The following is a 16104-nucleotide window of genomic DNA, read 5'->3' as shown; positions in this document are numbered from 1 at the left end:
TAAAAATATCTTTGTCTTTTTTCTAGTGGACTACTTCTTTGTCTTATATCTGCTCTAGACTTTTCCAGCCTCGTTCAAATGGTGCTTGTACTACTTTTGTTCTAAAATGGCATTACTTTTCGTAAATGCTCTAATAATCTGTTTGCTCCTAATACTTCTACATTGTCCTCAAATCAACCCAATGTAGTATAACTTTGTCTTTAACTTGGCAAGAAATAAAACAAAAACAGAGACTTGGGTATGTCAGACTTCCAGATTTGTCAGCCATTAGCATATAGCTCACCCACACTTTTTCATCCTACAGTACAGTTAATGAATTCATTGCACCAGGCTCCCAAACTCTTTGAAATGGAATGCATTTCAAAGGAGGAAAAAAAATATCTAAATGCTTCCAGAATCATAAAGATTAAGAGGGTTCCATGCCGTGTTCATTTCTCACAATTCACAATGGAAGAACATAAGATTTCATATCTTCTTTATTTCCATTTCTTTTTTAAAAAAAGGAAAAGGAAAAGAAGCAGACAAGAGGCTGGAGAATGAAATGATCCAGCTAGCTCTAAAAGCCACATTCAAGCCATCTTGCTCCACTCCACCCCACCCCACCCACTACATTCTTCTATCTTCTCCTCTCCACTTCTATAATTAACAGTGAAAAATAATGTAACAGAGGAAGTGGTGCCTGGCCAATATAATTTTAATGAGCATATTATTTAAGCCAGTATAGAAAATACCCAAAGAAAAACATTTGATCATATAGGCCAATGTAAGAAAAAGGAATCTAGGAGAAATTGATAAGTAAATTTGACCAAAATCAGTTTACACTTCTTATCCTAATTCTGACCTGGTATCTGGTGACACCATAAACAGTGGAACTCAAAGCTAGAAAGTACTATAAAATGTATAGTATTTTGTGAGTGCTTGAATTCATACATTCATTGGTTAAGTCTTAAGACAAATCTAAAACTGAGATATGATAGCACACATATACATGTGAGCTGCATTCACTACCAGCTCCTGTAAGGTACTGCCTATTCTTCTTAAAGTGCCCTTTTAATACAACATTCACAGCAAGCTAAATTGACCCCGAGTAATGATAGGGTGAAGAGTCACACAGGAAGTAGTGGCCCGAGATACTGTATTATTTATATACACTGACCCTATCTCAAAGATAATATGGATAGCATACTGATCTATTAGGAAGTGATCAATAAGTCACCCAGAAGGGTTTATCAAAAATATTCCTATATCATGATGTCATTTTAGAATAGAATAGAATAGAATAGAATAGAATAGAATAGAATAGAATAGAATAGAATAGAATAGAATAGAATAGAATAGAATAGGAATAGAATAGAATTCTTTATTGGCCAAGTGTGATTGGACACACAAGTAATTTGTCTTTGGTGCCTATGCTCTCAGTGTACATAAAAGGACAGGATACATTCAGGATACATTTACAATGTGTCTGCCTTTTCCTTTGTCTTTATAATGTAGTAGGCCAAAGGCACATACATTGTGGTGGTGTTTCTCTTCAATGCACCTCAGCAAGCAGCTAACACTTTGCTAGAAGCTCTGCATCTACTGTAGCTCAGTTATTTCTTAGCCTTGGCAACTTTAAGATGTATGGATTTCAAGTGGCTGGGGAATTCTGGGAGTTGAAGTCAACACATCTGAACACGATTAAAATTGAGAAACACTGCTGTACTTGTTTGAATACTTAATAAATGGTATATTAAAAGTGATTTGATTGATTTAAGTGGTTCAGGTTTTTGGCCACCACAGATAGAAAAGCTGTAAAGAAGACACTAAACAGACATCCCAGATATGTATGTATGACTATATCTATAAATCTATCCCACACATATGGTACATGCATCAATAAAAAAATCTCAGATATAGAGCATTATTTACTATGATTTCAGGACAAAATAATTTCATGTTATCTGGTTACAAACATGAGACATAAACCACTTGATTAGAAAGATATAAAAAGATAATATATAAATTGTTCTATTCTCTTTGGCTCAAGTAGACCTGAGAAGCAATTTACTTTACAAGATCTATCAGCAAAATGTATTCATTTAAGACTTTAAAGAAACAGAAGTTCCAGAGAAGCTTGTGTGTGTACTCATAAGCTAGTCTAGAAACTGGGAAACTGATGATTTAAGTAAAACATACAAGGGATTTTTAAATACATAGCAAATGGTTACAAGCAATCCAGAATAATGGCTGATGCAAAGAACTTACCATTTTCTGAGCAAGTGAAAGTACAACATATTGAAAATGGTATTCATGATGCAACAACCAAACAGAGGAAGGAGTTAAAGAAAGAGGAGCAACTGTACAACACTGAAGCAGGTAGTCCTTCAGACTCTTCGTCTCTAAAATAGAAACATACTGGACAAAACAACAGAGATAAATTTGAATTGAATATCAAATACCTGAACCAGAGACACTAAATTTCTTGAGTTAGTAGTTTCTGCCATATAGAAATGGTGTTGGTACATCCACCCACCCAGGTAATACAAAGCAATTTCTCTTAACTCTGGGACCATTTATAATTACTTTCTAGACACAAATTGTGTATTTTGTATATTTCCTCCTTACATACATTTAATATCAAAGCTTTGATTTGATTCTTGGCTTGCTTTACTAAAATTTAATTCAAGATACCCGAGCCCAAACAATCAATTATTAATATATTTCCTTCTAATACACCAGTACATTGGGGACATCAATGTTTAGTTTGAGTTTATGAATATTGACTCTTTGAAAAGTCCACTCAATGTAGCTGTGGGAAAAAGCTGAATTAAATTTATAGCCCTTGAATATAGAATGTAAATGTTGAACCTCAGCCATTGCGCTATATGAATGTATGCGTATATGTAGGTCTTGGCGTATTCGGGTTATTTCCCATGTAAGGTTGAGAGTATCTTGGCGATGTTTCAACGAGGTCTTACTCATCATCTTCAGGCTGGTGCTTACCGCTTCATGCTTGTGCGAGCAAAACGTGGTTGGAGCTGTGTCTCTCTATAAATACTGGTGGGGAGGTGGGGAGTATTGCTGTAAGCGGGTTGGTTGGCTCTGTGGTTGCATCTTGATTGGTAGGTGAAGTGAATGTTTGCAGATTAGTCAGCTGTTTCGTAGCATCCTGTGTGAGTGTGGTCCTAGTTGTGTATATATCTATATTTGCCCATGCATCATTAAAAATGATCCCACAACGTCAGTACTTACTTGGTTAACCAGCCCTTTATGTACGTGGAGGATACTGTTCACAAGGACGAGGAAAGCAGTAAGAAAGGGAAATGGTGATCTAGAGCCTGCTAAACTCACTGAAGTCTTATTTCTACTGCAGTTCAGAGAAACAATGCTGGGAACAGATTCTGGTCCTGAGGAACAGGATAGTGGGTTGCATAAAGTAGAGCATGGTCTACATAGAGGGGGAAAAAACAAAAAACAGAAGGAATGTGAATTATAGTATACCTTAATGAGTAGACAATTTACTGCTATCTAGATTTTTTGGAATACAATTCTCCAATCAACATGGTTCACAGTTAGGAATGATAGAACAGAGAAATTCATCCGAGCAGTACCAATTTATCTAGTCTATCCCACAAATTGGTTCTACTGAGAAAAATTGCCACACTGCTTTTTTTTTAAAAAATCCATGTAATCAGCAAAATTCTCAATGCTTTGCTTTCCAAATACATAGAACTTCTGTATTATAAAATCTTGCTTGGAACTAAAATTAATACTCAAGAGGGTACACATTAGCTAAGCCTTCAATAAACTACCCTCAATGAGATAACATATAGTTGTACATAAAGGTAGGAATTAGTGTAAATTTAAACTTCAATTCAACAGGATTTGCAATCGGTTTGGTTCTGCAACCCAACAAGACAGACACAGACTTCAGAGGATAATTAGAACTGCAGAAAAAACAATTGCTACCAACCTGCCTTCCATTGAGGACCTGTATACTGCACGAATCAAAAAGAGGGCTGTAAAAATATTTACAGATCCCTCCCATTTTGGACATAAACTGTTTCAACTCCTACCCTCAAAACGATGCTACAGAGCACTGCACACCAGAACAACTAGACACAAGAACAGTTTCTTCCCAAACGCCATCACTCTGCTAAACAAATAATTCCCTCAACACTGTCAAACTATTACTAAATCTGCACTACTATTAATCTTGTCATCGTTCCCATCACCCATCTCCTTCCACATATGGCTGTATGACTGTAACTCTGTTGCTTGTATCCTTACGTTTTATATTGCTATTGTTTCCTGGTTGCTTATTTGTACCCTATGACTATCATTAAGTGTTATACCTTATGATTCTTGATGAATGTATCTTTTCTTTTATGTACACTGAGAGCATATGCACCAAGACAAATTCCTTGTGTGTCCAATCACACTTGGCCAATAAAAAATTCTATTCTATTCTATTCTATTCTATTCTATTCTATTCTATTCTATTCTATTCTATTCTAGGAAACACACAAAGGGATGTGGAATTTATCCTAATCACATATGTTTTTTTCTGAAGTCACAGCACACTGCAATGTCTGTAATGATCTGCTGGTCTATGACAGCAGTTTATCCAAGAAGAGCTCACCTGAGCATTTCCCAAAGGGTCTGCATGGCTGGTTGGCTGAGGAGAGGTAAGAGCACTCGGATTGTCAGATGCTCCACTTCTTCTATGCAATCAACCGGGTTTACTACTGGCTATAGAGAAAATGGGAGGAAAGAAATCATTATGATTTTCTCTCCATGAATGATGTTTCCAAACACATTTGCAATTGGATGTTTTAAGAGGAGGGCAGGCTTCACTTAAATGCCCACTGAGCCACAGGTTGACTAATTACACAGAAAGATACTAATTGAAAACATGAAAGCCAATGAAGCCTGTTCCAAAATTACTCTAAATCAGCCTTTAATCGATGATGGGTGTATCGGGAGTACAACTTTCTGAATTTCCAACCAGCAAAGGAACTTGCAAACTAGATCACAAGCTCCTGAGAAAAGACAGATAGGGCTTTCCTGAGAGATCTGCAGAAGAGGGAAAAGGAGGGTGGGGATTCATTTAACACTGAAGGGACAGATTAGTTCTAATTTCAGATATAAATTCCTGCACTGAGCTTGGACTAAAAGATACTTTCATCCTGAGTTTTAAATGGGCAAAGGCACCGTTTCGCGTCTGATCTAGTTTTTCAGGCAACTTTCAGATCTCTATTCAGGTGTCTGCACTTTGGGAGTTCTCTTCAAAAATCACAGCCTCTGCTTGAGCTTTTACAGAGTAACATCTGGTACACCTATAGCATTATTTGGGGCTTAGGAAACTCCATGAGTGATCAGTCATGCCCTACTCATATCCTGATTAGATTACTGTATCTAACCAGTAGAATAGAATAGAATAGAATATTTTTATTTATAGACCGTCCTTCTCCCGAAGGACTCAGGGCGGTGTACAGCCAAGAATAAAATACAGAAAGAAAACAACAATACAAAACTAAAAACAACCCTTAAAAAATCTATTTGATATGGCTACTTATAGATAAAATATTACCCTCTAAAATTCACAAAAAATTTAAAACCCATAAAATCAATTTGATAATTTAAAATTTAAATTATACTCTACATGGGGCTGTCCTCGAAGAACATCTGGAAGCTAGAGAATGCGGCACTGGAGGCAATGACAGATAGACCCCAATATACTTGGATGACCCCTTTGCTTTGGGAGCTCTACCGATGGCCATTGGTTGTCACCTTTGAGGCCTGCATGGCTCTGTCTGGTTATTTGAGAGAGACTGCTTCTTCTAGCATTCATCTACCTGTCTAACCAGATCTCATAGAGTTAACTATTCCCATGCCCCCCACTGCAAGACTGAAAGGACCTTAGAAGTACAAGAGGAGGGGTTTTCTAATATACAGCTGAGGTCTGCAGCATGCAAGCCTAGCATATAGATTTGGGGGGGTGGGTTTCATTCATTTGATGGTGAGAAGGGGTTAAATCATTTATTGTTAGATGCCTAGAGTGGGCATAGAGTGAGCAGCATGAAAGCATAACTAAGAAAGAAAATAAATAGCGAAGCAGATCTATCAAGCCTTAACTTTACTCGTTGCTATTTCTTTGATATTTTAGCCAGACTGATGCACCTACTTCCTCCAGATGGAAAGAGAATCATGGAACAAAAGAAACCCCAAAGACAACTGCAGACATAGAACTTCATTCCCTGAGCTCTTACCTGTTGACTACAGTGTCTGTAATACATCCCCGTATAGATGACATAGGCTGTAGTAAGAGATTGCAATGCTTGCCATCTCTCCATGTGGGTTATCTCTTTAAGGCAATTCTTCATATTGGTTTCAATGACAGGCCTGAAACCTGTCACCTGACTCCAGGTGATGGGTGGGGGTGGAATTTGATCACCGTCTTCTGGGCTACTCCTGTAACATTACATAAACATGAAATAAAGGCAGTAATATGGGAATTGCTAATGCTCATTACTTAAGGTGGCCTCCTCCAATACGACCGGAGAAAAGTACCTAGGAACCCAAGCAAGGGTATGAAGCTGTTTAATTTGCTGGCCATTTTTATCATGGAAAAGGCTTGGAAAACTATTTTTGAAAGGTTTTTCTTTGAAGACGTTATGCTTCTCATCCAAGAAGCTTCTCTGGATGGTGGGGAATGGAAGGATTTATTTATTTATTTATTATTTAAATTTGTATACCGCCCTTCTCCCGAAGGACTCAGGGCGGTTCACAGCCAAGTAAAAAATACACAATACACTATAAATATTAAAATACAGTTAAAAAACTTATTAAATTGGCCATAATTAAAATTTAAAAATAAAAAACCCATTAAAAAACCCATAAGCTTAAAAAACTAACCCAGTCCAGCGCAGATGAATAAGTGAGTTTTAAGCTCATGAAAAGGTTCAGAGGTCCGGAAGTTGACGAAGTCCTGGGGGGAGTTCGTTCCAGAGGGCGGGAGCCCCCACAGAGAAGGCCCTTCCCCTGGGTGTCGCCAGACGACACTGTCGCGCCGACGGCACCCTGAGGAGTCCCTCTCTGTGAGAGCGCACGGGTCAGTGAGAGGCATTCGGTAGCAGCAGGCGGTCCCGTAGATAACCCGGCCCTATACTCCTTGCAGACAGCTGGTCATTTGCACTACTTTAGCATTAAGGCCACCTTGAGATTTATCTGTCCTCAGGCTCATCTGAGTGGTGCAAATGCATGTGGAACCTTCTTGGAACTGTTGAAAGGTCTGTGTTGTGGACTAGAGATAGATGATGTCATATCCCTCCCCATCCTCTCTGTTGAGAGAGGGCTGTTCAATTTTTCCATCACTCAAGTGACCCTGATGACACAGATAATCCTCCAGGTAACCACCAGGTGGCCTTAATGGTGTGCTTAAAAAAATGCAAATGACCAGTTGTCTGCAAGGAAAATAAATCCTTCCATTCCCCACCATCCAGTCAGAGATGAATAAGCCTTTTGGATGAGAAGAGAAATGTCTTCAAAGGAAAACCAGAAAGTCCAGTTGCCTCTTGAAAAAGCACCTTCAGGACAACTATGACCTGGATGACTGAGAATCTCCATAGATATTTTTTAAAAGTTGATATATAATAAAGCTTAATTACATTTTATTTCAAGATTAATTAAATTTAATTCCATTAATTTAATTAACAGGATGAAACATCAATTTGGTGTTTTGATCAATACTTTTAACTAAATCAATCTCTTACCCCAAGCTTATGCCTGGAAGAATAAATGGAAAGAACATGAATGTAAGAATACCCATTTTTGCACAAAAATAGAAAATAATTTCTTGAGACTCCTGAGTCCCCAGTATGGGACCCTGTAATGCCAACAAGCATGTGGGCACTTCACACTGTTTGCAGTCACTTTCCTGATAAGCAGCCAAGAGTGGTATTATCTAGATTTTCACAGATAATAGTTTCCATAGTAAAAGAGAGGCTGGAACTGTGGCCTGTCAGTATCAGATGCTATGTTAGCACAACAGAAGGAATTTTAAGAACCATCAGAAAGATCTCTGTGAAGCAGGAACTGGAGTAGCAGCAATGGCTGGTCCCTAAAATAGACAAAAATGGGCTATTGAACATGCTGTTAAGTTTAATGTGAGCTGGCAGGCCTGAATTGCACTGGGTAATGTTGGCAGTTCTGAAGAGTATTGTTTCAAAGGACCAAAGAAATGGGTTAAAGACAGGAAGAAAATCATAAAGAAATATTAACTAACAGAGGGCATGGCTGGGTTGTCCATAGGGGACAGAAAATCATATTTTCTAAGGCTCTGTAGGTTTATCAGCATCCAGAAATAAAAGGGTGGGTAGGTAGGAAACTGTCACTAATCTCTATAAACCCTAGAATTAGGAAAGCGGTAGAGTTTAAAACAGAAGTTGCATATGTGTTAAGGCCTGTATCATTAGCCACACATATATAATAGTAGAGTTGTCAACAATGGTTAAGAAAAGTTACAGGGGGTTGTGCTATCAATGAAGCCCTTAGGATGGACAAAGGAGAAACCACTGATAATGGAATATAAAAATCAAGGTAAAGATTTCCCGTCCTGTCATGTTTGACTCATCTCCGTTTCTTACCTGAGGTAGCCAGTGTTGTCTGAATATATTTCCGTTATAATGTGACCAGCATGACTATATGCCGAGGCTCATGGAGTGCTGTTACCTTCCTATTAAAATGGGACCTATTTATCTACTTGCATTTTGCATGCTTTCGAACTGCTGGTGGGCAGGAGCTGGGGAAAGGAACGGGAATTATCTCCATTGTGCAGCACTCTGGTCTCGAACCCAGGCTGTCAGCTTTCCATCTGACAAGCACAGTGTCTTTAACTGCTTAGCTATCACATCCCCAGTGGAATATAGCTGATTCTAAATTGTAATGCAAAGCTTGGCTGAAACGAACATTTCTTTCATTGTGTTATCAGAAATGTGAATTTAAAAAGACATACTTGGATGCTTTGAATTGTCTCATTTTCTGAACCCACAAAAGCACTCCACAATAGCTCCTTATTAATATAACATAAATATAATGTTCAATAGAATTCTGCCATTATCTAAAAATGGAGGTATTTGTATAGATCTATTGTAATATACTATGTGTGGGGGGGGGGGAATATCCTTTTTGTGCATTTGGGGGTGTAGATTTGAGTTGAGGGAAAAAAATTTCTTTCCTTTTTGTGTACCACAGCAATATGTTTTCTCAAGAAAGGAAAAGAAAAAATACAGAAAATATATTACTATGGTTATAGAAAATATTTTAAAATATAGTATTGTATCTTGATCACACACCCAGCTCAAAGGAAAATGCATATTTTCAATCAATTTAATATATATTATAGACTCCATAAAAGTTAAAATAATTTTTTGCTGTATTTCTTGCTTCATAAATCCATATACTGATAAATCCCAGATTTATTTTTTGGCCAAAAATAAGGCCAAGCACTTATTTTGGGGTTCAAAAAATATAAGACAGGGTCTTATTTTCAGGGAAACACGGTACTGGAAACTGTTCAAATATTTTAAATATTGTTAATGTATCTGGAACTATATCAGAACAGGTTTTAGTTGAATACACTGCTTTTCTGAATTGTTAGGTGATCCAATGGGGGAAGGGCAATAAATCCATGCAGTATATGTCTTATCCTGTTCAAGCAGGTCAGCACAGGGCCAGAAGCTTTTTGTCAGAACTGGAAACCATTTTTCTACCTTTGTGCTGTCAGGCTTCAAGCCTGCCACAAATCCTACTGTGGGAAATTGTGAGGGGGGATTACATAGAGGAAAGAAGATATGTAGTCAAAATAAAATTCTTTATAGAAAGTCAAGGCCAAGGTGCCCTGCAACTGTGTTGAGAAGAATGAGGAGGTATCTTGTGTTCCAGATGGTACCTGATTGGATGTGTGGTGGACATGTGGGAGAGGGGCAAGGTCTTGAACTTTCTTTTGAGGGTGAACCAAAAGCTCTCAGATTCGGGTTTTCCCAGATGTGCCAATATGACATCTCTAATAAAAGTTAGCTTTGAGGAACTTCAAGCCTCGGAGTTTGATTTCATTGGGGGTGTTACTTGGAACCCTGACACTTTTCCTTCTTTTCATAAACTTCACAGTGTTAATGTTATTTATTTTATCTATTTTTAAAATTTCTATAACATCCAATCTCCCCTACAAGGTGAATCTGGCTGTCATATAAATTCAATAAATAAATAAAATCTTCAGGTTTTCCTGAAGAAATAAAAGTTCATTTAAATACATACAGGCAGTCCTCTAGTGACCATAATTGCTACCATAAAATTGGTCATTAAGCGAAACCACGACTGTGCTTATGATTTTACTTCAGCTTTCCTTTGCTTTACAGACCAGCAAAAAATGCCTGGATTGGTTGTGAAGTTACTTTTTCATCCCCACCATAACTGTACATGGTCACTAACGAGGACTACCTGTAATCTTGTCACGAATGATCTTTGGAAGAGCTGTATTATTTAAAAATTAATTTATTCACCAACTTTTGACTCAGCATTATAAAGCTCAGTGAAAATTTAAACAATGTTTTTTTTTCTTTTCTACTTTTTCTATAGTATTGTTTAGCTTTCTTGCAGATAGCTTTTTAAAAAACTAATTTAGAGTAAACTTAATAAATCCAGTACTCAACTATTACTTTCAAAATTAAAACAAATAAAATTACACTATAATGCAGCTTAAATATTCATCAATCGATAAGCATCTGTGATGTCTCTGGAGATTCTCAGTCATCCAGGTCATGGTTGTCCCAAAGGTGGTTTCTCAAGAGGCAACTGGACTTTCTGGTTTTTCTTTGAAGACATTTCTCTTCTCATCCAAGAAGCTTCTCTTCTTCAGCTCTGAAGAAGCTTCTTGGATGAGAAGCAAAACATATTCAAAAAAACAACAACAATCAGAAAGTCCAGTTGCCTCTTGAAAAAACATCTTTGGGACAAGCATCTGTGAGGTTTTTACTGCAGTTAGGCAAGTTGTTCAGAGTTCATGGAATAAAGATCATAAAAAATAGAACAGAATAAAATAAAAACCAGGAAAGATGAAATAATAATTGGTATGAACCAATTACGGTATATCAACAGGCTCTCAGAAACGATTCACAAATCAGTGGCTGCTTTCACATATCACTATTTCTGTGGTTTGGATTAGTGTAATCTGTGAAAGCTGCCACTGTACTTATAAACAAGGATTTGCAACTTCAAATGCTGAGTACAGCCATAACTGCCATGATTAAACCAATATGACTTAACATAGAAATGAAGGCTTTTCCCGTTTCAACCCATGCAGTCATCGGCCAGTTGTTCACATAGAACAAATCATCAGATATCATAATGAAGTTAAAAGATAACTTAGGAACGTATTCGTTCTGCAATAGCACTTTATCCTGTTGCTGGACACATCAATCAATAACCTCTAGCAAATGATGGAAACTGGTATTCTTACACTATTCTTGCAAGATTTTATCTTACAATGTTATCTGAATCCCTTGGCAATCCATTTTTATTTATTGTATTTTAAAAGAACCCCACACTTGCCAGAGCCATGTTGTTTCAATAGATCCTTCACTAAGCTGGGTATTTATAACTTCCCATACAATTATGCTTTCTTTCATTAGATGGTCTAATTGCTGTTCAGTCAGCTGGGTATTTACTCTCTCTCAGCTGATTAGCTTTTCAATCAAATTCACTGTCAAACTCAATTTCTACAGCAATCATAAACATTGACATTTATTGGCCTCAGTAATGAAACCCCAGAGGAAAACTTGTTATCAGTTATTCAATAAGATTAATATTTACTTGCACTCACCCTAAAGGGAAGTGAAGAAATTAACAGAAAGGAAAATGTACAAAATAAAAGAGCAAGGCCAAAAAATATATATGGCAGCTACAGTAATAAGAATCCTATTTAAAGGGCAATTATGCAGCAGAATTGATAAACTGAGTTTTTTAAAGCAGTAGTTTTGTACGATATCAACCAAAATGATTTAATTTTATCTTTATTCCAATGAAGAAAATCACTACCTCCAGTAAACAGATTAACAAGATTCAGAGCAGGAAGGATAAAGAAGAATGTATAGCAAAATTAAGATTTACATGTGGCATGTAACAAAAATTTAAACTCTGACAAGGAAAATGATGGTATTCTGAATTCTTAAAAGCAGTACTATTAAGTTGATACTCAGAAAGCTTTTCAAAACTAAAGAAGAATAAAAGCACATAAATTGCATTCTCTTTCTTGTTCAGATACCTCTCAGCAAGATTTGATCTGCTCAATTATTTTCATTGTAGTTTGCCAAATAAACATTACAAGTTAAGACTTCCAAAAATGAGGCCGTCCATTTCCAAATGTTTACTGAACTACCACACACAGTTTGACAAGCACTACATGCTGGGGAAATTCCTTCAAATTCCCTTCATCTCTTACCAATCCCACCTGCTTCTGAGTTTTTTTATTGTTCAGTTGTTCATTCTTGGAAAGTTAGACCACATGGAATCAGTTTGACCAAAAATATTTATGTTTTTATAGCATTTGCAATTGGTCACAGCGAATTTTAGTGGAAGGGAAGCAGTGGAAAGAGGTAACTTTAATGGAAGAACAAGAGATTTGAAAGAATGCTGTGAAATCACATAGTGATTTCTCTCCCCTCCTCAGTCAATTTAAAGCAGATCCAAATCTGGTCAACATCCAAGTGTCATTAGAAATGATAAATTAACTATCTTGAATCCCATGAGGAAAAAATAGACTTCTCCCACACTTTTCTTTGTTTCATAGAAATCATTTTGATTTGCCCAATTCTTTGTTTGATGTTTATTTGATCTATTTTCTCTCACTTTTATTTTTAAATTTTTCCAAGTCAAACTTGATTCCTGAGGACTACATGGACAAATCCAAGCAGTTTTCTGGGCAACATGGAAATTTATGGAGATTCTCAATCATTCAGGTCATGGTTGTCCCAAAGTTGCTTTTTCAAAAGGCAAATGGACTTTGTTTTTCCTTGAAGATGTTTCGCTTCTTATTCAAGCGAAATAAAAACTGAAGAAGCTTCTTGGATGAGAAGCGAAACATCTTCAAGTAAAAAGAAGTAAAAAAGAAAGTCCAGTTGCCTTTTGACAAAGGACCTGTGGGACATGGAAATGAAGTAGCTTTCTAGGACTGATTACTTTCTAGGACTGAGACAGAGTAACTGTCCATTAATTTCTGTACTCTAAAGCAAGACTAAAATCAGGTTTCTCTATTCCCTCTATTTCTAATACAGCACCCTAACTGCCAAATCAAACTGGGTCTCATCTACTACTACCAGCATATTTAATATTATTACTATTGCTGTGGTTATTATGGTTTCAAAATAGGGTGGATCTTATTTAAATCAAGTCAATTTAAATAATCGCTTGATTAAAAAGTCTTGATTTAAATCAACTCGATTTAAATAATAATTTTTAAAGAGCAATTGTCATCTCTGTCCTGCAGCGGCTCCTCCTCTGAACCGCTGTTGACTCACCAACAGTCCCATTCACTTTAATGGGATGTCTGGTGATGCAGCAGTGACACAACAGGGTGATGGACGTGGCGGGCAGGTGAGTGGATACCCACTAACAGGCGCTGCCATGATGGATCTTAAATGACAGGTGCCCTTTAAATGTAAGGACTCATTGTTGCTGGTAGTTAGAATTTTTAATATTATTATTATTTGCAAATAAAATGAAGGTTTCCTATTTAGCTCAAAGAGCTTGGATTCATTGAATAAATTTACCAGAAATGTAAATATTGCAGAATATAAAGCCTCATGCTACATAACTAGCATGAGGCTTTATATATCCATTTCATGCTGAATAAACTAAATTATTAATGTATCTTAAACAGAAAACTATCTTTAAATAGATTTTTACTCCAAAGCATTTTATTAAAATAAATTTGATTTAAAAAAATTGATTTCAATTTTAAAAAATTGATTTTTTTTAAATCATCAATTTTTATCTACCCTGTTTTAAAATATAATACACTTGCCATTTTTTCAACGCAAACCCACTATAAGAATATTTTGCTTCTGGACATTCAGAGAAATGCTGCGGGAGATTCTTTGTTGAGGGGGGGAGGAGACAAACCACTAGCAAGACAAAATGACTATACCTGGTAAGCTGGGCTTGCAGTTCCGTCCGGCAGCTCGCTGTCTGAGTCACTTGAGTAAGCAAAGTGACAACAGCTGCAGCTCGCTGGATAGAAAGCTCAATCAAGGTGTTATTTTCTTGGAAACTGCTTGTCAGTTGGGATAGGGATGAAACTATCCTCATTAGCACAGGATAAAGATCGCTGTAAATTGCAATAAAATGTCAGAATCATGTTAGTGTCGTTAAAAAAATGTTTTTTTAAAAAAAAAACCTCACTGAAATCAAAATCCAGTTACAAGACATTTATAGCAATGTGCAAAATATTTTGAATTCAAAATTCCATTTTGAGTTCAAAATAGATGTTCTATGCTCTGGTTTCTCTTCAGATTAGATAAAGCAGCTATTCCATTAGTGTTCTAATATTGTTCTATAAGTATTCTGAAATTAAAGGATTCCCTATTTTGAGCTTGAAAGGAAGTTATTTTGGGTTTGAGACACTTCCAGAATGGTCAGAAAACTTCCAATAGAAGAGGAAAAGGAAATATCGATATTTTAGGAAATCAACTAGGATTCCAAACAAGTGCATCATTCCAAGTTGGTTGCTATTTTAAACAAAATAATCATTTATTTGTAGTTCAGATCTTTCCATATAGATCAAGTCTTACTCCCTTATCTTTTACCCACTTGGTTGGAAATAAACCCTGGGAAAACAGGAGACGCTTCCCTCCTAATAAATAAGTTCTAGTTCCCAAAGTTCTCTTGCTACAACCATCCTAATAAATAGCACTGATACATAAAGCACCTCTAGCAAAGTGTGTGTGTGTGTGTGTGTGTGTGTGTGTGTGTGCATGTGTGTGTGTGTGTGTATATATGTATATATGTGTATATATATATATATATATATATATATATATATATATATATATATATATATATATATATATATATATATGTCTTTGGTTATTCGGGTTTTCTCGCATAAAATTGGAAGTGTCTTGGCGACATTTCGATGAAGTCTCATTCATCATCTTCAGGCTTCAGCTTCGTGCTTCTGGGAGCAATTGCAAAGCTGAAGCCTGAAGATGATGAATGAGACTTCGTCGAAACGTCACCAAGACACTTCCAATTTTACGCGGGAGAAAACCCAAATAACCAAAGACCTACATACAAACACCTGCGAAAACCTCAGAATATATATATATTTTCCAAGCTATTTCATCATCTGTCTGCTAAAGCCAATTTCCATCTACTATAGCATTTAGGTGAGAAAAGGAATAGTAAATGAACCAAGGAGTATACTGTAGCATCTATGAAAGACAAGGAAAACATCCAAATAAGCTTTGATGCTCTTTGGAAGTGAAAGGAAATGAAATTTGAAGTGCAAACACCCAGTCAAAGCCATACCAATAGAGATCACATGCTTGACCATAACCAGTGGCCACAGCCCACAAGCGGAATGCTTCTGTGCTTATATTTATGGCTTCCTCTATCCTTAGAGAAAGGTCTTTTGGATCTTCAGCTATAAACCGGCTCAGACGACTCTTCATCTCAAATTTGTTTAGCTGTAAACAACAACCAAATGCAAGTAAGATTCAGGACTTATAACGGGGTACAGAGAGAAGAGAATGCATACTGATATCGAGCAGAATATAGTAATTCTGGTATTTCATTTAAAGGCTTGAAAGGGAATCAGATAAATTCATGGAGGTCGGATCTGTGAATCACTATCAGGCACGGCAACTTAAATGGAACCATACAAACTGAAATAAAATGCTCCTGAATATTAGTTACTGGTGGATAAGCCAAAGAAAAGGATTATTGCCTTCCTGATTTGCTTATCAGTTTTCTCCATGTGAATGGGGGACCAGATGGATTTATGGCATATACTAGGGGGATTTTCCATGGGAATACATGCATTAAAAACTATTCTTCTTCTTTTAT

At 36.6% G+C, this 16104-nt stretch overlaps 1 protein-coding gene across 1 annotated transcript in view; it reads right to left on the bottom strand.

Moving 5' to 3' along the window:
* The window catches only part of RPAP1 (RNA polymerase II associated protein 1), a 59538-nt gene that overhangs the window by 18431 nt on the left and 25003 nt on the right, over positions 1-16104 (bottom strand). Inside the window, exons 9-14 of the mRNA XM_058162043.1 lie at positions 15568-15725; positions 14186-14365; positions 6255-6456; positions 4625-4734; positions 3235-3430; positions 2248-2397 (exon numbers count right to left, since the gene is read on the bottom strand). Of these exons, the coding sequence (XP_058018026.1) occupies positions 2248-2397; positions 3235-3430; positions 4625-4734; positions 6255-6456; positions 14186-14365; positions 15568-15725 (996 nt within the window). The remainder of the gene's footprint in view (positions 1-2247; positions 2398-3234; positions 3431-4624; positions 4735-6254; positions 6457-14185; positions 14366-15567; positions 15726-16104) is intronic.

Source organism: Ahaetulla prasina, chromosome 1, assembly GCF_028640845.1.
Source record: "Ahaetulla prasina isolate Xishuangbanna chromosome 1, ASM2864084v1, whole genome shotgun sequence".
NCBI lineage: Eukaryota > Metazoa > Chordata > Lepidosauria > Squamata > Colubridae > Ahaetulla > Ahaetulla prasina.
Note: the sequence above shows the minus strand (reverse complement) of the source record. Positions and strands in the feature narration are given on the sequence as shown.